This window comes from Paralichthys olivaceus, chromosome 23 (assembly GCF_024713975.1).
Source record: "Paralichthys olivaceus isolate ysfri-2021 chromosome 23, ASM2471397v2, whole genome shotgun sequence".
Taxonomy (NCBI): Eukaryota; Metazoa; Chordata; class Actinopteri; order Pleuronectiformes; family Paralichthyidae; genus Paralichthys; species Paralichthys olivaceus.
In genome coordinates, this window is record NC_091115.1 from 6,009,658 (window position 1) to 6,031,441 (window position 21,784).

Here is a 21,784-nt window from a genome sequence, read left to right on the forward strand (position 1 = left end):
GATTTGACCACAGCTGGTTTCAAGTTCAAGTGTAAAGCGGACGGCACTAACGAGAAAGTCACTTACCATTTGATCAACAGGCAACAGGGAAAACAGGAATTACTGCAAATTTATGACCAGAGGCACATTACGGGTCGTTGTTAATGGACACGTCCTTGAGCCAAATTCAATGCTGTAGAGAGACGGGGCTGGACCTGAGCCACCGTCCTTTTTTTTTTTCTCCTGGACATTGTTGATCTTGGCCGGACGTCAGTTTCTGATGTTGGCTAGACACAGGGAGAGCAGACTCGGGGTGCTTCCTTCTCATTCTCACACACATTTGGATGGGAAATGTGTGCTGGCAATGTGACAGAAGTTAGTGAAAGAAATCCAATCCACTGCGGGGGGAAAAAAAACTCCCTGATATTTTGCAAGAAAAGGACGTCAGCCAGAACTCTAAATGAAAAGCAACAGATAATAATCATAAACTTTTATTCTGAAGTTTTACATCTTATTTGCACATGAATAAACACATCTTTCCTCCATCCACAGGGTTATCAACATTGTTATTTTTTCTTTTTGAAGAGAACAACATCAGTTTTGTCCAAATTTTTACACAACTGATTCTGGAGAATCGAGTTCCACAGAAGTGTAATATATTAAAGCACAATCAAGGGGGACTGACAGGAAGACCCACCGAGTTGTCTCTCACCAGACTCTGGTGCTACATCCACACTAGGTTTTAGTTTTAAAAAGTATCACTTCCACTCTGTGTACACCATCACTTTTAAAAATAAAGAACTTTGGAAACGCTGCTGGCCCTCGATTCTGTTTAGACAATTCTGGGCTGCATTTTAGTCTGGACAGGCAGAGACGATGTTAAACGATGAGGCAGACACCGACATTTATTTCCTGATTGAGTCTTATCAGTCACAAATCGACTACAAGCGGCGAATACAAACTATTGCCAGTGCTTACTCTCGGTATAAGAAAAGAAAAAACCCTGTTCTTACTTTTCACCATTGCTGTTTACTTTTCCCTAGTAGTTTGTGTAACACAATTTACAGACTCCGGAACATGTCCGGTAAATTGGATCTGGAGTTTGCCTTTCTCATCGGATGACTGGAGCAGGAGATTGTCTGAGTCAGACGCTTTCACAACAACAGGAAAACGTTCGGGACATTCATGGGAGGGTTAGCACCTGGGTAGAGAATGAAGGAGGCAGGACATAGGAGCTGAAACGCTAATTCAAGCAAACATAGTTTGAGTTTTCTAACGCCATTTTAAAAATAAAACGTGTGGATGTAATTGTAGTCTGGTGAGGAACGACTTGGCGGACGCATCCATCAAGAGCCTGTCTTAAAACCGAAGACAGGGAGAGACTGCCCGACCGCTCCACCAGTCGTCTGCCAGAGAGTGGCAGCAGGGTAACAGACACACACACACACACACACACAAAACCACACATTAAGCAAATCCTCAAGATTCCAGAAATAAAAAGGCCAATCCACACGATCCATACAGAGATTACCCACAGAATCAAAAAGACTTCATATCACATTGAGAGTATATTATTCCTGAGGTGACAGCATCTGATTTTAGCACTTAAAGAGTTGAATGGAACATTTGGACGATTATGAAGCTCATGTTCAAAAAGGACCAAGCTAGTTTTTACTCGTTATAGCTACAGTTCATGGATACTTTATTTGGGTTTCGCAATGTTTGGATGTCCTTTTTCTTTTTTGTTGGTTTGTTTTTCAAGAGTCTGCCATTTCATTTGCAAACTGTACACAAATGAAAACAAGTCTGCACCTTTGTGGCTTCAAGAGGCCATCGCCTACTAGCTGTAGCTGTGAGCTAAATACTTAAATTAGCGTGCAGCATGCTCACAATTACAGTGGTAACGTGTTTATGCTAGCAGTTATACAACTTCAACAAGGTAGTGTTAAGTATACATGATTTGTAGTTAATGATATAAAACCATAGACTGCATATAAAGATGGATGACACGACAGCTCCCTGAATGTGAAGCCAGAGTCTCTTGATCGTCCCCTGGTGGCTGTTTGCAGTATAGGTCATAAATCCCTACTCCTCCATGTTAGTGGATGGGATGGAAGAAACTTAAAAGTCAGAGTAAATGATAATTTATCTTTTTTAGGCAGCACTTTACACACTAATGCACATTCAGTGTTTTTTTTCTTTTTTCTTGTAGGTTTATTTGTAATTAGCTATTTGATGCTATGAAAACAGGGTGAACAGTGTGATGGCTGAGACTGACTCGTGATTGGTTAAAATGACTAGAAATCACTACTCTGCATGCACAAGATGGCAGAAGTCACACCCTGCATATTTCTGAGGAATTGGAGACGTGACCATCTTTATTTACAGTCTATAAATAAAACCTGCTCAGTCACTGGAACGGTCCTCTAACTGCAGTGAATCATACGTGACTCGAACCAATCAGATCAAGAATAGTGCGTTTAAACCTCACACTGGCCAATCAGGTTCCCTCTCCCAAATCGAATGAGAGCGGGGTGGAGGCAAATGCTGTCCCCCCAAGAGAAAGGCAGTAATAGCTGATCGTAACCTTATCATATCGTGAATAAATGCAGGACACCCAGAATAGTATGCTTCCCAATATTACACACTGAAGCAGGAGCACACTGGATATTTTCTGAACAAACTGTCAGCCACAAACATGCAATCACAGGGAAACAATTCATGAGACGTACATCTTGCCTTGGTAACGTTGCATAAATGTTATATTAGAATAATAGGTTTCTCCACAAGAGAATAAGAGTCCTATATGGCACTTGATATTCTTGAGTGTTAGTAAATGTTAAATAGCATTGTTAAGTTTCACGACATTGTTCAGGTGGAAGGTTATAGTTGAATATGGATGGAAACATTGTGAGTAGAATGTTTCCCTCAGACCAGTTGGAAAGCTACGATGATGGCGGTGATAATGGTTTAACGATGGTGATGGAGCGACAAAAAAACATTGAGCCAGCGTTCCCTAATCTGACCTGGAGGAATGCATGAAATTCAAAAAATACAGTGAAAGTGGTTATGTGGTGCACTCTTTTTTTTAATTATATGGTTTCACTTTCCCACAGAATTAGTGGTTTCCTGCAAACACGTGTCGACTGTTTAGTCTAACACGCACTTCTAGAAGATCCCTGTTCTGTTTTAGTGGCGTTATGTACACAGCGTCTACCCGAAACCGCCAAATTACTACTTTTGTTGATGTCTTGAATGTGAAACAGATGAAACGATATTTGGTGATTTTATGAGAAAACATGGAGCGAATCCTTCAACTAACAAAAAAAAGAAACAACATTATAGTTTCTCCTCTGGCAGGTGTGTGCATGCATTCTCACTAAACCTGTTAATGTCAATTCCTCTCGTGAACCGACGGACATCTCAGGATTGTTGAAATTGTCTAACTACTTGTTGACATCGCCACATGCAGCTGGCTTAAATAAAAGTGACAGTTTTATTTCAGGGATTTAAAGCTTGTTTTGTAACCACAGCTTTCAACTGTTCCTCCCAACACAATATTTCCTGTTTAATTTATATCTTTTTCTCATCTTCTATGAGAACTTCTATTCTCTTATATTTTCATTCTGATATAAAATAATATCCTTTGCGTTATCTTTGCTGACATTAGTGATGCACAAGATAGTTTTTTTTCCACCTTGTGAGTCTGTGTCTGCATCATTGCAGCAAAATATGATCATCTAGGTCATCTACGGTTGTGGGAACCACCAGAGAGATGGTTTATTTTGTAGATTTTCGAAAACCTGCAAGATACACAAAGTTTGTACGTGAGATCAAAATGAAAACCATGTTCGAAAATGAAAGTGATTCAATTTAATAAAGTAGTATTAACAACAGAGCAGTCAAGGGTCAGAACGTCCACACTGTCATAAGACAGTTTGTATTTACCTCCACCAAGTAGGTTATGTTTTCTCCCATCAGTTTGTGTGCAAAAAACACTTCCACTGAACGTGGTGGACGGATGGGACATGAGCCAAGAACTCATTCAATTTTGGCATGAATCTGGACAAAGTCTGTATTTAATATTTTGACTTCTTTGGGGGGGTGGTCTTAATTTAAATCTCAGCAATGGAGACGATGATAATTTCATGATCTGCACTGTTACCTTGGCCTAACTGAATTCAAGGGGACTGTCGGGCCATGGCGGGGGTATGAGTGTCATCCTAGTTTGAATTAAATCCAACAATTTTATTAAACTCATCTGCAGTTAATCATCTGCAAATTGTGCTGCTTAAATTAGGTATGTTCTATGTAACTAATGCAAAAAGATGAAAAATGAAGCGAATTGAAAGTACATTTAAAAGCAATAGAAAGGATCACAGGCATGAACGCAGGTGCATAGTGATTTCCACTTGGTGCCACAGGATAATAAACTGCAAAAGGGAATCTCACTACTACACAGAGATGGAGGCTGTTCCTCAGCCAGCAGTCAAACTGTAAAGACAAATAACAGCTGCACTTTGAATTGCAGTGCAGATAGTAGTCATTTAATTTAAAAAGTGACAGCAGTGAATACAAACAAAGGGATTTCCTGTTTTTCTGTTGAACAAAAGGTCAAGTACAAACTCCTCCATCACTCTTCATTCATTTTCTTTAGTGGTGGGGATAAAACAAACGGTAGCATGCTGTCTCGATGCTTCATTCAAATAAAATAAATAGTGAAATAAATTAAATACTACACTTCTCTCCATTTAGTAGCTAAAGGGTTTGTCTGAGTCACACAGTCCACATGGCACTAGAGATTTTGTCCATCCAGGCTCATCCTGATTGGATAATGTGCGCTATGGCAACAAAGTTTTTAAACTGGAGCGATCCAACACAGAGGAGGAAAAATCTGCACACATTTACCACTCCTGATCAGGGCTGATGTTTAGGTGTTTAGCTGTAAAAAAAAATCATACACTCAGAAGCAGGAGCTCTGTGGCAGTCGATGGGTTGGTTTCTGTGCATAAAACATAACAATGAAGATGATTTCCACATTGCAAGAACAGTATGTACATGACAGAACACCAGGCGAAGGCCTCTCAGACATCGTGAACATGGGTGTTGCTTTTTGAAAATCAGACAGAGACGACAGAATATTATCAGCAACTCAACGGAAGAGCAACAACTCTTGATGTAAAAATTTGGCATCTCGTACTGCAATAGTAGCCAAATTCGCAAAAACACAAAACAATAAAAACCTAATAACTATCCACTGCAAATTGATTCTAAATAAATTGTACGCTCGCAAAGGGCAGCACTGTTTCTGGCAGTGGTGAATAAAAATGCTCAACTTTTTCAATTAAACAGCAAGTCCCTTCCACTGGGATCTCAATCCCTCTGATACTGTAAGGCAGGCCAATCTCCGTCTTCAGTGACATCAAGTCAGAGAAAGTTTGGAAGTCACCAATCAAAATTAATCTCTGGATTCCTCTCATCTCCCCTGGGGGACAATTGAAGGGATGAAGGACATCCGTAGGTCAAGGTCTTTCTTATTATTTGAACCGATCATCTGATACACATTTCTTTCATCGCTCGCACCCTTGGACCTGGTGAAATCACTGAGAAACCCCTGAAAACGAGAGGAAACTGGAAGAATGTGGGGCTCACAGGTTTTTGCTTGTTAGTTACTTCTCATCGGGCGTTCATCATTTCGGTGGCAGCATCGCATGCTGGTTGCCATGTTGGAGAATTGAAGGGAGGGAGACAGAGGGTGCGATGAGGTTGTTCAGAGGTCATGATGGGACAGCATGGTTTCTGGATCCAGTCAGAACCCAGAGCAGTACCAGCTGAAGAAACGCCATTAGCCAAAGCGGGGGACTCAGGCTGGATGCCCCACCACAGTCTAGATCCGCCTCCTAGTGCCGAGCGGTGAGGCAAAGAAGTCAAGTTACTGTTTGTTAGAATAAACACAATTAACATCTTTTTAGCCAGTAATTCCCTAAATTCTTCCCCTTACAACTAATGAAATTCTGAACTACAAACTGTGTGTGCTGTGCAGGAGGAGAAAGCTTGACAGGTGTTGATCGTGTTGCTAATGAGGCTTAGCAATTGGTCGATTGGAACCCCAGGAAATATCACAAGGCTTCTAACTGTTTTTTTCTTCCATGTAACTGGAATCATGCATGGCTAAAAACTGATATGAAACCGTCTGTGTGCTTAGCATCTGGTAGAAGAGGAGGAATATTCAACTGAGTATCCATCGATAATCATTAAAAAGATTAATGGATCCAGATACAAACGAGAAGTGAAGAGTCTGTTCTCGCCAGTGTTGTCAGGATACGTCAGTAATCATGATGTCAGTAAAGATACACACCAGAGTTTATTGCCTGAGATGGATTATGAAAGATGGGTGAGGTACAAAGAGCAAAGCTTCAAAGACAGGGAGGTGAGTAGGTGGAGGCGAAGACAGATGGAGGTAGAAGACTGACAGGTAACAAGGATAACTGCAGGGAAGCAACATAAAATGACTGGAATTAGTCAAACGATGCAGAGATGAAGAAATACAAGAGGAGAGAAGGTGAGGAAAGTAGAGGATATCAGGGGAAAGAGAGCAACTGTTACAGTCAAAGATTTTCAAGCTGATTTCAGACGTTAACTCTTGGAAAATGTGAGCGGAATTGAAAAGTTTGCCTTTCACATAAGAAGAACACAACAGGGGACTACAGAAATCCTGTTTTAGTTTACGGCAGATCGAAAACTGATGCTTTTGAAAAAGCGCTTAAATCTTGTTTTGAAATCTTCTTCAGCATCTTCCACATGTAGGGCACCTCTCTTTCATCATCCTGATTTATTTGAATTATTGTTGTTATAGAAACCTCATAAATATGCCCACTGGCTTTCCTCACATTGCCCTGCTGCGCTCTCACATGGACTCATTTCGACTGGCAGAAGAATTTCTGGAATTTGTCTTGAGCACATACAGCCCCTCCGGAGAAATTCAGGAAAATGTTTATCAGTGAATGTCTGAAAGCAGCTTTGGATTGAATATAACACAAGGTGAGAAAGAGCTAGAGTTATGGGACTGACCCGAGACAGCACATGAACAGTGGCAGCAGTAACATGAGCAGAGAGGAAACCAATGGGGAGCCTGCGCTCCTTCGGCACATGGCCTCATCCTAACCATCAACAGCCAATCACAGAGCGGGAGAGAGAGAAAAGAGAATCATGCAGCAAAAATGTCCACATCATTAGCAAGAAGTTAAAAAGCAAACATGAACAGAAAAGGCAGAAGGAAAATACTTCAAGTGGACAAATAGTCATACAAAGACAGATGCGTTAGCTTCTGAGACAAGCGCGTGACAGAAGAGTTAAGAATTAGTATGTGGGTGTGTTTGTGTGGATGAGTGTGTGCATGTGAGTGAGCAAGACAGTGCAGGCATACGAGTTACTTGATAACATTGTAAAAGAAAAAAAAAAAAAGACTGTAGTGAAAACAAACAGGGCAGTCAAGTACAGAGGTTTCACACGCAGAGATTCTGTGCTGCTCTTAAAAATGTTTGTTTAGCTCAGTTATTCATAAGGAGGGTAACAACCGACTGTTTGTCTTTGCGTGGGAAATCCTCAAGCACAGAGCAAAAAAACCGACGTGCACCATGTCAAGATATTAGTGATGGAACTGAAGCTTCACTGAAGCATATTGTTCCTATATCGGAGAATAGAGAATGGATTCTGGGCTCTGAACAGGGAGTTTTCTTTTTTTAACTAAGAATGAAATCCTTCTGGTCTCATCGTCCAAACTGATCAAGTTATATCATCATAAAAAACATACATGGAAAGAATGCCCCGCTAACAGGCACGGTGGGGGTAGGGCTATAACCTCCGACAGGTTCTGTTGTTGCCCCCGTTAGCTTTAGTACAGTAATTTTGGTTTATTGGACAGGCTTTCCTCTATGTATTTAAAATGTTAAATCCCGGATGCAGATTTATGGATGATTTTAAGTAGTAGAAGCTTAGTCCTACAAACTGCCTACATTTTCCTTGGCAGAGACTGAAATGGTTTTAACAGTGAATCCCAAACTGTAGCCTCAAGGCACACACTTTAATTTGAAATGCTTCGATATTTCAGGCTGGATTTTTCTTTTGCAAACCTCTTGAATTCTTATGAGAACAATAAATTCACCAGTCACTGCTCAGCCGCTTGGAGTAATTAAACCATTAATGAAAATCTACACAGAGCACCCTTAGGAGAACATTTGCACTGTTCAAATTTTTTTCTCAAATGAGTGAAGGTCTGACGAAAGCAACTTACATGTTCATTGTTATCAAAACACACTGCAGGCCCTTTCCTGTACCGAGGACTCTGAGCCAGCTCACAGGGATCAGGACCTTCAGCTGGATGAGTGAAGTCAGGAACATGACAGTTTGTGACAGAGTGATTAATCACAACAGTCTATAGAAGAAACTTAACTCTGATTACCACCCGCGAAATGATTACACATGGGATTCTGATCAAAGTGGAAAATCACCGGGACGCATTTCATGACTGTCCAAATCAAGCAGATTCAGTTTAATTGCAACAGGACTTTTACAGCATGAACTAGGCTGAGCGTATTGCTCAATACCTCAATGATGTGGCAGGCGCTTTCAAGCACTGTGTTTTCCACCAGGCTCCATCTATAATTGACCGCAGCCCTGTGAGCCGAGAGAAGATCACAGATTTGTTTGTAAGCTATTTGGCAGAATTATCCCACACTGCCATCTGCAATACAGACACGGATAAACACTGCGCAGGAACATCTGGATTCCCGGCCAAATTTTGGACGTCAATTACGGTGGAAATGATCATTGCGTACTTTATTTGTCACTGTGAGGAAATTGCATATGCTCACACATTATCGAGAAAGAAAATTCTGCTGTTCTACTGCAAGTTTCCTCTCGACAGTCAGTGCTAAGAAAATCAGCTGATAGCAACATGTCACGATCAGCATCTGTCCATGTTTATCTCGTCAAAAAACACCAACGTCTTAAACATCTGTCCCCCCCGAACCCAGTGCACATGTTCTCTGCCAGACGATAGCTGTGTTAGGTAAAAGGATACACGGCTCTTCTTCCTGTTTCATCAGGGTGGCGTCACAGGACGAGCAGGTGACTTTCGCATCAGCAATGATAAAGACCAGGTTAGTCTTGGGCAGCTTTTCTGCGTGGTAGAGTCTGGAGAGGAGCAGACGCACACAAGAGACACATGAGCAGTTGTTGACACGTGGGCTCAACTCCAGGAAAGATGGAGATACAATTTCAATGAATCATTCTCACAGGAGATGCAGAAAGTTGAATATTTATCCAGAGCAATGAAAGCAAGACACTGATTTCACTCACTGTTACATTTATGTATTTTTTCGAGCATGAGCTGCTAAAGTAGAGAGTAATTATTTTCTTATACATGATTAAGTAACACTCCAGAAAAGCTTTCATCTTTAACACAACCCTAAAAGTGCAAACACAATGAAAAACACACTGGATCGCTAAATCAAGCTGCCCAACTGCTTTTTATTCCTAAGGGGGGGGGGGGGGGACACAAACCTGCTGTGCCAACCCACTGTCGTCCAAGACCTCTGCTGAAACCCACATGTCGCTGGTGCACAAATGATTTTCTCTGCTTTTTTATGGTGGTCGTAAAATAGAAAAAAAGTGTGCGCAGCTAATGCGCAGGAACGGCACACGGCATGCCGGCAGGCACTCTATTAGCCGGCACGAGGGGGCCTTAAAACGGCGTACACACACACACGAGTGCACGGTAACACACATGACCATGCCCAGACGGTGGTCCCCACTGGTGACGTGACTTCACCTCTGTGGCATGAGAGGTTTTACTGCCCTCTCTGAGTGTCACCTCTGGGGACTTAATCTGTGTCTCATGGATGCAAACGAACCACTCAGAGTGTGTGTGAAGCTCTCACCTGGAGCAGTTCTCACAGTCCACCGTGCCTCTGAAAGACACGTTGTTGTTCATAAAGTAAAACTGGGTTTGCTTGGTGATGCAGACCTCTTTCCGCATGGCGTCCGACACTTCACTGTCCACTTCAGCTGTGGACGGACAAATAATTACAACAGAAAATTCACTTTATATGTAAATAATAATGAAAATAATCGATTTTTTGTAGAGTTTAACACAAAGTGCTTTACAAGGCAGAGAATAAATCAGGTACATCCTAAAATCATGACATTTTAAAGACAGTGGTAAAGAATACTTCAAAGTATAGACATATACTGTGTGTATGCAGTATATATCTGACACAGAACTCATTAAACTTTAAAGTCAAACATTGATATCATATGGCTTTCTTGATTTTGGGCATTTGAGCATTATATCAAGTTGATGTAGTTAACATGATAGGAGACAATTATCCAACAGTCATAGAGCAACATTATTATTGATTTGTAGATTTTTATTAGATTTTTGACAAATTTAAGTCCATTATTATTTGTTCTCTTAGCTCCAACTCCTGCGGCAGATTTTTCAGATATTTACTTTAATTCTAGTCAAGATGTGCAGTTTCTTTTCTGTGAGAGAAGCAAAGACTAACCTTGCGAGAAAAAAAAAAGAAGGAGCTGAAAGATGCTAAAAAGACGGGAAACAGAAGGGAAGCTTTGCTTACGCCTTTCGTGCATCTTTGTTTGTACATCTGTTACCTCAGTTAATGCAACAACAAATTAACCCTGCTACCAAAATGTTAATACACAATAAACTAAAGCTGCCTGTCTGAAAACTGCTCTACATCCAGATGCACAAAAACATATTGGATTTACATTTCGTGGACTCTTGGGATTCCGCGGTGCTTAAAAATCATGTACCCATAACCTCTGCAGCTGCACAAATTCACAATTCAATCGTCATTGACAAACAAAAGACTGAGCTGATGAACAAACCAGCAGACTCTTCAGTTCACCTCAAGAGTCGTTTCACTCAAATTACAAGTTCCGCACATATTCTTGGTGGTATCCAGCCACGCAGGCAGTTATGGTTCAATGGGTTTTTCTGGGTTTTGAGATAATTTTGAATTTTAAACAACCGTCATTGTCATCACAAGACTTCAAACTTTAAAAACAGAGTGACTTGACATTCTGTCCTGTTTTTAATCAGATGGTAATCTGTGTTTTCTAAAAGGAAAATTTGTATTCGCACAAAATACCACCCACAGACATGACCGCGCATTGGCCCGTATCATCTCATATGTGCTACAACTTGCACGCATGAGTTATGTGGCCCCGTTGAGCGATGAACAGTTCCTGAACACAATGTTACTTTCGGCGTGTGGTGAGGTGTTGCACCAGAATTTCAATATAAAAAAAAGACACAATTACCCAACAATGTGTTTCAGGCCTTATCATACTGAAACAGTTACCAGATCTTTTCCATAATGACGACGCCTAGAGGTAGATCTTTGTTGGAGTAAATTTAATCACAAGCTCACAGTGCTGATATTTTCTACGGCTTCAATCGATGGGAGCTCACCTGCATCCAGGAAGTTGGGGAATGTGATGCTGACCAGTATCTGCTGCAGAATTGACCTAAGAGAGAAAAAAAAAGAAGATGAACTGGGATGATTTCCTAATTCACTGAATCATACAAAACACCCAACAAACACGCTGCTGACCTAAAACCAATTAGTTCTTTATTGTTTTAAGTGTCAAATTGCATGATTTGAATGCGACCAAAATTCGTTTTTATTGCAAATATTGTAAAACAAGCTGTTAATGACATCAAGACACTGAGATGGAGCATAAATCAAGAGAAGATTTTGTGGAATGCTGACTGCCTTGGGAACATTTCAGCTATTAAACAGATGCTATACGTCCATTTTAGAGGAAGAAATCCTTGCGTGCTTTCCATTACGATGTGAGGTTAAGGATTTTTATACTGTGTAATTTTGTGATTAATCATTTGACCAAAAAATGGGATGACACTAACGACAACCATATTGGAAAAGGTCAATAAAAAAACAAGAGACTCACCAGGCTGCAGCTGTCGCCCACCATCCTAAATTCAAAATATCTGCGATTGTTGGCTGACAGGGACAAACAAGATTGAAATTAATATCAGAGTGGGACAAAATTATCCACATAATGAATCATGGAGCAAATCACTTTAAGCTGGTTGAACCAATCTGAACATCCTGCTTGTGTTTACAGTGGCTGCAGTGGAGCTGGTTGCGGAGAGCCTCCTCCACAGATGTGAGCATACATACGTAAACAAAGGGCCAGTGAGAAAACAAAGTAGCACACGGTTCAAATAAAAGGCCCGACATGCTGCTTTGATTATGCTTAGCATGCGAGGGCCTTGTTTTGGTGAATCATGGCCGGGTCCTCTCTGCTCCGTTGATAGCGTGTTGAGTCATTATGTAGATTTCACTAACTGTGTTGGAGGCATCGCTGGCTGTCAACGGCTGCCTTGATCAGCATCTTTCATCTCACCTTGGTAACTCAGGCATGTCGCACACCTGGTTTAGTTTGTCTATCAGCGATGGGAACCGTTTGCGTTTTTAGTAAGAAAATTCATCTCTTGGTATCAGCTCCGTCTAACGCTACCGGTAATGTAAACGTTTGAGGATCTGAGGCGGCGTTAGAGTGATGTCTGCGGACAATTTGCAACATTTCACTGCGAGTTGAGTGTTTTGTAAGAGAGGAAGAACAGTGCCCCCTTCTCTACATCACTTAGTGTGTTAGCAGAGCACACCAGACCACCTAATCCCGTTACTGTTACTGCAACTCCCACTCTAACGCGTTCACCATACCCTCTGCTACCCCTCTCATCTGCTCTGTGCAGATTTATGGTTCCCTGGTGGCTGATGGTTTGTGTGTGTGTGTGTGTGTGTGTGTCTGTGTGTGTGTGTGTGTGGAAGCAGTCGTAAGTAAAAAAAAAAAAAAAAAAAAAAATGGCTGCATCTGTCTGTGTGCTCATGCAGGGAAATGAGTAGATGTATGTATGGATATGAAAATGTGTGAACATGTAAGTGTAGGTGTGTGCACATATGGGTGACAAAGTGTGTGTGTGGTAGGTTGTGTGCATGTGTGTGTGTGCATGATCTCTGGCTTATGTAACTCACCACGTAGACTGATCGCAGGCCTGCAGCCGCCTTGCTCTCTTTCTTGGGGTCACAGAGCGACTGGTAGTCGTAGGTCTGCTTATAGGTGAACAGGGAGTCATTCAGGCTTCTCATGAGGACGGGGTCGATCACGCCAAAGAAACGTCCGATCTAACGGAAGCATGAAGAATGTAGACATAAGTAAAAAACTTTTTGTGACGCCACATTCAGAATGTGTTTGTAAACATGCATTAAACTGCTTATAGACCATTTTATGTGCTTAATCCCCCCTCTGCTTCTTCCCAAATCTACTTTAGTTTCCATTTCCAAAAATCCTGGGAAGGGGAATTGTATCATCCATCTTTATTTACATTCTACGGGAACGTTACAGCGATGATCCCAGGTGGCCTCTCAACAACTTCAGAGGGGAAACGAAATATTGGAAAATCTTATAAATGTATGCGCCACTGACGGAAAACTTCCTCATTTTGAGCGGTTAAACATTTTTTGTACTCCTCCCTGCAACAGTTTAATCAATATGAAACAGTGAAGAATGTGTAAATATGTGCTGAAGGTGTTTCCTATACACACACACACACACACACACACACACACACACACACACACACACACACACACACACACACACACACACAGAGTAACTCTACCTCAAACCAGGATGATGGACTTCACTTTAATCTGATTAACACAGTCCGCCAGGCAACTATAAATTTCAGCCTCAAGGAAGTAGTTTGTCTCGGCATCTCAGTGGTGTGACATGACCGTGTGCATGGGAGCGTTTAAGTATTTTTCTATCCAGGAGGGATCATGTAAAATATTCGTGTGTGTGTGTGTGTGTGTGTTTGTGTGTGTGTGTGTGTGCGTGTGTGTGTGCAAAAGTCGAACATGTATAACTTTGTGTGGAAATACAAACTATCCCTGTCCTTCCACTTTGTAAGGTCACTGTTAACAAGCCATCCTCCACATATCCATTCCTCTTAAGTGCAACAGCCGAGCGATATATAAATCTCCCAATCTATAAGGTAAAGGAAGCCTTCTCTCCTTCCCCCTGTGCAATAACACAAATAATGAATTAACAGTCACAACCCAGTTGGCTGCAGACTCCCTGAGGGTTTGGCAGAAGAAAAAAAAAGAGAGAAAAGAACAAGCCGGAGAGTGAAAGACATAAAGAAGGGAGAGAAAGCGAGAAACTTACAGAGGGAGAGAAACTTTGCTCCTGTAAGAAATATGATTGAGAGCTCACAACCTTCTCCAAACAAGGCCCCGGGTCCCTCGGTTTTAGTGCTGCTGCCAAACTTCAGAGGGCGACTGATTTATCCGGCACACACCCAGCCCTGATTAGGAAGGGGCCAAGGCAGCATGAAAAAACATTTACTCAGACGACAGCAGGGGCCCGGCTCTTAGCGTTAAGGATAGGGCAGCGGGGAGTGAGGCTGAAATGGATGTGCTTACTGTATACTGTATGTGTTTGTGCACCAATCTCATGAGTCACAACAGTCCCATTAGTTTATTTTTGCCTGCATTGTTAAGGATGATCACAGTGAAGTGTCGCCGCAGGTTTGAACCCTGAAAGATAAAGTGGGTCTCATTTCAGACGTGAAAAATTCATAGTTTACTTTATTCCTGTAATCAAAACTACACAGGTGCCATAGGGTAAATGACGGCTTCATATTTCATTATGGACTGCTGTAGCTCAGGAAGCAGAGCGGGTCCGTTAACCAGAAGGTCAGTGGTTCGATCCCCGGCTCCTCCAGTCTACATGGGCAAGACACTGTGCTGTAAATTGCTTTTAACGGCTGTACGTGCAGGGTGTGAATGGTGTGTGATAGAGAAGGTGCTACATATAGAGGCATTGCAAGAGTGTGGGTGTGAATGGTTGAAAGTAACTTGTAGAGTCAAACGCTTTAATTGGATAATAATACAAGAAAAGCTCTACGTGCTAAATTCAGTCCGTGTACAGTGCTGACCAATGAAGTGTTTCAAGTGTGAAAGATCATTTAGAACAAGCATTTTAACTGAACGTCGACTCGTAGACACGTTTATAAAGTCTACTTCCTCCCACTATCCAGACATGAAGCCAAAATATCCTGGATACGAAAATCTTGTGCATTTGGAGCCAGAGTCTGCACAGTAGCGATCGGGGGATGGAGCCGTGGCAGTGAGGTCCCGCCAAGACACGAGTTTGATCACTGCATCAAACAATTAATTCAAACCAGTTGTTGGAAAAATGAACACTTGCACAAACATCAGCGTGATAAAAACGAACAAAAATAACAGAAAAATGTATTTAACGTCTTTTATGACTTTTGAGTTTGGTCCATGTCCCATCAACTAACAAAGAGGAGGTAGGATTTAAAACTTATACTGCAACCGCCCCCCCAGGAGTCATGTCATATATACAGAGTATTGGCCGACAAAAATGAAAATGTCTCAATGTCTAGTTATGAGTAATATTATAAATAATATATATTATTATCTTACAACCCACAATACTGATACAGTTTCATCAAATCATTACATTTTTCTAAAAATGTGAGAACCATGGAAACACATCACCTCTCCATGGAGAGAGAATGAAAGGATTTACAAATCATATTATTGGTTAATAAACATACTTATACTTTACAGATCGTTTATAGTCATCTATATGAGCAACTTTTGGATTTCCAGGTTGGGACAATTTTGAACATGAGTGTTGCTGATGATCTGAAACAAAATTGATTAATTCTCAGGCGTCATCAGGGGATGACATGTGATGAAAAGCTGCGTGGCCGATGTCCACAAAACTTGAAAGAGCAGATAATCAGTTATCTGGGGTCATAAAATATTCCTTCGTGGAAAAGACAAGCAGATTGCTCTAATAAAACACACACACACACACACACACACACACACAGTGCAAACTTTATTTAAATACAGAAAAACAGAACATTTCAAATTGGAGAGCTTTTGGAGTTTTACCCTGGAAACAAAACTCTCAAGTGAAACTTCTTGCCATGGAACAATGGAAAAAATTAAATCTTGTGAAACCTAAAAATATCAAAAGGCTTCACTTTCCTGTCTGATTAACACAACTGAAGTTTCATGGAAAAAATTGTTTTTTCGAGTTCTGCTGCCGGAACAAAATGATTACTGATGGGACAGACACACAGAGGGACAGACATACTGATCATAACATCCCCTGCATGATGCCAAGTGAATAAAAATGGAACTGGAATTGATAATGGTCTTATGTTTTATGTCTTACCTGAGAGTTAAATGCAACGGACTCACCTGGTCAATATATTCGTCTCGATTGGACATCACCAGGAAGCCCCCGTCGTCCAGAATGACGCAGTCTACGTACTGGAATCACACAGAGACGATTTCAGTGACATTCTCATAAGTCTCATTATTAATAACAGCTGAAGAAATAAAAAAATGCAATTAAACCTCTTACCATGTCGTTTCTCTGACATCCACAGATCTCATCATTGCACTGGGAACACAACAGAGCGGATAGAGTGATGAATGAGGGCAGAGTCTGAGAGGGTCATGCAGGCACGAATATACTCACGTTCATCCTCTGTGTGGTGTTGATGAATCTCGCCATCCAGCTACTGATGTCCAACTTCACGCCGGCCACTGGGATAAAACACAAAAACCAGACGTCCTAGATCATGACGGACCTCTGCGTCAACTCTACTCTCTGAACTTATAAAATGCAAGGTTGGCCAAGAAACCCAGGAGACGAGACAACGTGATGTGTGGTTTGTGTGTGTTTGTGTGTATGAGTCATAGCGGGGCTGTGTGTGTGTGTGTGTCAGAAGAAGCATGGATAGGTTTAAAACTATAAGATTAAGATGTAGGTATGTACATTGCTGTAAGCATGTGTTTAGGTGTAAGTTGCACAGCGAGGGAGTCAACTTGACAAACGACTTGAGCAGGTGTATGAATGTGTGTGTGTGTGTGTGTGTGTGTGTGTTTGTGTCCTTACCAGCTGGTTTAAGTATGATACCCTCAATATCGATGTTTACCGCTCTGCTCACCAGCACTGAGTCATCGCTTGCTGCAAGAAGGACAACAGAATCAACGTATAGATACACACACACACACAGACACACACACAAACACACACAGGGTTGTTACTCACTGTTGTCTTTCTCGGCGTAGGGAGTTGGAGTGAAGATGTACAGATCATTGTCCAAACTTCGCTTGTAGAAACTTGACTCGTACGTCTCTGCTTCTTCCCTCCAGTACAGCCCGGCACTGTCAGATGCATTTATACAGAACACACACACACACACACACACACACACACACACACACACACACACACACACACACACTTAAATCTTTTAAAATGTTTCCATTTCTTTCATTCAAACTTGAAAGATGTGTTTTAGTCTCTGGCAAGTTTACAACCTGGTGGTTACTGGTCTGTGACATTGCTCAAAACTTTATTGGCAGCATTTTTTAAGCATTTTGGTGTTGCAGGTCATTTGGACATGGGAACAAACCCATTTTATCACAGTTTTCCCTCTGGAGTACTTCAAGGATCTGTTTTTGGTCCAATGCACTTTTCATATCTGTCTCTCAAGCTCATCCTGCTAAAGTGTCTCAACACATTTCTTATAAACAGCTTGTCCAGGCCTCACTTCTAGCGTCCAACTTCAAAATATCAAATTTCACATTCTGTTGCTCCCAAGGTTAATAAATCTTCGTTATCAAATGCTTCTTTGACATCTGCAATGTCTCCTAAATCTAAAAAACAGACTTGTTACCTTTTTTTCTGCCACACTTTCTTAACACTGATCATATAACTAAAATTGTTTCGAACTGGGTCATGACATGTTGAGAAAATGGAGAACAAACAACTCTAGCTCGTAACTCATAGCAGATTATTATACCAACTGTCACGGAGAAGAAGGATGCAAGCAGAAGATCAGTCAAGCTACGTTCCAACCAACACCTATAATCTTAAGCTTTGGGTTTTAGGGCCCACCCTTTGGTGTGAGACGTTTGGACATCTGAAGGGAAATTATTGGAGAACCACTGCTTCATCACAGTGAAAGAAAAACTGTTGAGGCGGTTATCATCTAATTGAGATGCCCATTGCGGTCAGATTCCACTGGTAGGAAAACCAGATCAGGGACAGAACATGCTGGAGGGATTATAAATCCCATCTGGAAAACCTTGGGATCCCTCAGGAGGAGTTGGAATAAGTAGCTAGGGACATAATGATAAGGTCCTATTGGTTGGTTTTCTTAACCTGTGACCTATAGTTGATGGAGGGATGAATGTTCAAAACTTAAATGATCTGGTTTTCTACCACTACTTATAAAAAATAAGGCGTTTCATGTGTTAGCTGCTGGTTTCTTGGCAGACCACACCATTGTTCCTTATAAGATAATCCCAAACATACCGTCTGCTCCTCTCAGTGCTCCTAAATCAACAGCCCTCTCTCATCAGGTTGACACGTACCTTTTGGGGTAGACCCGCGTGATTCCCCCATCAGTGGCAACAAATCTGGCCGAGACACCGAGCCTGACAAGCAGAGACGATGAAGTCACAAAAAATACAGTTAAAAATGTGCTTTGTACCTGCATGACATTTGCTGGTGATGCTGAAATATTTGAACCATCTGTACTCGTTTTTTTTTCCATTTGTTACCAAACACCAAGTAATAAACCGCATTTCAGTTGAATTTTGCTGGATCACCATAAAACCCTGATGGTTAAAAGTTGGCAAAACACTGACGCGTCACTTACTGCTGCTCATTTTGTTTCCAAAGCTTAATCAGATCTGAGGTTATGCCCGCATCCAAGAGCAGTCTGTTCACCAGCTCCACATTGCCTAAGGGGCAAGAGGGAAAGTAAGCATGTTATCTTTGAGACCCAATTTGTGTGTCTGCCGACGTTTCAGAAATTGCTGAGGGAGTGTTGAAATGTTCTGTCAGACATCAGATTTTAAAGTGGGACATCTCCGTTGGATAATGCTGTCAACTGTTGTTTGTTGTGGAGACACTATAGCTTAAAGGTCTTTTCCAGAAAGGGGTGCTTCAGAAAATGTTATATAAATGGTTAGCTGTATGCCTTCAGCAAACTGGTGTGGTTTCAGTCTACATTTGTTTTTATTTCCAGACCCTTATGACGTAACCATAATCTTTCACCACAAAAATCAAATCAATTAATGTTTAAGTCCAAGTGACATTTGAGAGATTTGAGATATCATGTCATATCATAAGATATCAGAAGTTAGCCGAGGCCACTGAGACCTGGATCTTGGACCGTTGACCACCAAAATCATATCAGTTCATCTGTGAATCCCAGCAAACGTTTATAACAAATTTGAAATAATTAACAAAAAATTAAAACCTTGACATTTTACCCCTAAAATTCAAATCAGTTCATCCATGAGTTCAAATGAACATTTGAATTAAATTTGAAGAAATTCCCTGGAGGCGTTTAGTTGCTGGGAAGGAGGCATAAGAAGGAGAGAGCGAATGTAAGGTCACCGATATGATATCAGACAAAGTATTTGAACATTTACATCACATTTAGTTAATTTGAGATAACAAAAAGCTTTAAATTATATATAGTAACATTTTCATGCCGCTACAAAGTCCAAATGCAAAGTTGCAATAACACAGTAGATCAAATCTGACCGAGAGGCGACTGTTTTTAGAAAGAAGGTAAAAGATTATACCTCGCAATGAAATTTGAATTGAAATAGAAAACTATAAATCAAATGTGTTTGATGCCACCGAGGTGCAGGCCGCCGGGTTGATATAGGTGTAACAAAATTACATTCCGAGACGTCCGACACGACCACATGACGAACATAACGGGCGATAAAAGCCGCTCGCCCTCTCTTTGGGCCGTGCCTGCCTCTTTGAACACTCGGACGACCCGCTACAGTCCATTAAGGTTGAGGCTCGTCGATACACCTCCACCACCTCCTCCAACATTTATGACACACCACACACATCAGAGAAAACAGCTGGTGTAACACTTTATCCCGCACCCCCACACCTCCAACCTGCCTTCCCTCTTTGTGCGGTGGTTTTCATTAGGGATCTTTTATTGAACGCAGCCCAGGAATTCCTAATGTACTTCAACTTCTTCGCCACTGCAGTGGCTTTAACCAAGGAAAGCGTGTAACGAGACTCGAGCTGCCAATAGTCCACCGGGGCCAAACTCCTCTCTCTCTCCCTCTGTGCTCCCTGTGGACTCCATTAAACTCGCAGCTAATAACGGTGAAAGTAATATTTCAATTGGGTGAAAAGTTTTATTGGACTGATCATGTCGACGTGTTTGAAGTGAGTCCTTAAATGTAAACCATCAAATTATACTACGGGACACAATAAAGGGACTTTTATAAATATCTGGGGACCTATTGTATTAGTAGGTGAAAATATGGGGACTGATGCAAATCTATGAGTTTATGCAAGAAATGCCAAGGATGTTAATGCGTTGGTCAGATGTTTGGGAGAAGGTCCACCGGCCTGATTTGTGTTTTATTGCTCCGCTCGCCGTCTTGGCTTGACGTGTCCTGTTCTTTCTCACAAACACACAGTAATTGGATGAGGTCGAGCGGCTGTAGGCGGGGTGTGGAAGGAATATTGCTGGTGAATATTGTGAGTGTGTGTGTGTGTGTGTGTGAGCGCGCGTGTCACATCTAAGCCGCCGTACCTCACACATGTGCACTGAGGCGTGTGATGGTCAGACTTTTAGAGTTAGCGTCAAATGGGTAACACGAACTCGGGGGGCTCCACATTACAAAGCTTTGCCTGCTCATGCACACCAAACCATCCAGCCAGACCTGTATTTCACTGGGAAGGGAGACCTCTGGGAATAGGTTTGGGTTTGGCGCTCTTCCATTAAATGTTCAGTGCACACCTTAATACCAAGCCAGATGGCTGAGACTCATTCACATCTACATACAACACCAAATACCGGGAGGCTCAGCAGCCCTTTGAGATGTAAATAGAAGTCTGTAGTGAGAACGACGTCTTACCGCTGCAGATCCAGTATAAAAGCTTTGATTCTCAATGAAAATGTCCCAGTTGACAGCGGCAGGAGTTTTTCTAGGTGAAGAACTGCTCTTCAATACTCACACATGGGGTTGTTTGGAGTCTTTGTGTCGATGTAGTTGTTGAACTCCATGAGGAACTCCGTGTTGTTTGTGTTCTTGTCGGGTGGCTTTAAATCCTTACAGTACATCCTGCGGGGGAAAAAAAGAAAAGAACCTCTGTGCTGCGTCATGACATCTCTTATGAATCATTCAGGAAATATAATCCAAATAAACATGTCAACTTACCTCGGAGCGATGAACGTGTAGCCATATTCATCAAACTTGTCTGCGAGCAGGCTCTCAGAAACTGGTGAAAGGAACAAGATATTATGAGGTCAGAATCCGACAGTTTCATATTAAGCTGAAAGAGTGATTGCATACAGGAGATTGTGCTCCAGCAGTTTGAATATTTAACAAGGAACAAAGAACAAACTTAAAACGAGCTGACAAATATCAGCAGCCATAGATTCAGGAATTCTTGACCCTGATGCATTATGTCCTAAGATTACGATATTTAGCCAAAAAGGCAAAATAGGAAAATTATAAACCACCAAACTGATAAAATGGACAAATCAAAGCTACATTGAGCTGATTTCTACACTGAACAGAAATATTACTCTATGACAGTAATCAGGTAAAAGTAAGTAAGGACCAGAATAGGC

At 41.5% G+C, this 21,784-nt stretch overlaps 1 protein-coding gene across 2 annotated transcripts in view; it reads right to left on the reverse strand.

Annotated features, from left to right (window-relative positions):
• Window positions 1–454: 454 nt before the first annotated feature.
• The window catches only part of cacna2d1a (calcium channel, voltage-dependent, alpha 2/delta subunit 1a), an 82,722-nt gene continuing 61,392 nt past the window's right edge, over window positions 455–21,784 (reverse strand). The window contains exons 23-39 of one of the 2 annotated variants that reach the window (XM_069520373.1): window positions 21,369–21,429; window positions 21,166–21,272; window positions 18,818–18,902; window positions 18,531–18,593; window positions 17,200–17,315; window positions 17,044–17,115; window positions 16,624–16,691; window positions 16,507–16,545; window positions 16,341–16,412; window positions 13,068–13,217; window positions 11,977–12,029; window positions 11,477–11,532; window positions 9,921–10,047; window positions 9,062–9,174; window positions 8,273–8,355; window positions 7,051–7,139; window positions 455–5,879 (exon numbers count right to left, since the gene is read on the reverse strand). In XM_069520373.1, coding sequence (XP_069376474.1) covers window positions 5,867–5,879; window positions 7,051–7,139; window positions 8,273–8,355; window positions 9,062–9,174; window positions 9,921–10,047; window positions 11,477–11,532; window positions 11,977–12,029; window positions 13,068–13,217; window positions 16,341–16,412; window positions 16,507–16,545; window positions 16,624–16,691; window positions 17,044–17,115; window positions 17,200–17,315; window positions 18,531–18,593; window positions 18,818–18,902; window positions 21,166–21,272; window positions 21,369–21,429 — 1,367 coding nt within the window. In that variant the 3' untranslated portion in view covers window positions 455–5,866. The remainder of the gene's footprint in view (window positions 5,880–7,050; window positions 7,140–8,272; window positions 8,356–9,061; window positions 9,175–9,920; window positions 10,048–11,476; window positions 11,533–11,976; window positions 12,030–13,067; window positions 13,218–16,340; window positions 16,413–16,506; window positions 16,546–16,623; window positions 16,692–17,043; window positions 17,116–17,199; window positions 17,316–18,530; window positions 18,594–18,817; window positions 18,903–21,165; window positions 21,273–21,368; window positions 21,430–21,784) is intronic. The other variant, XM_069520372.1, reaches the window with a different exon arrangement.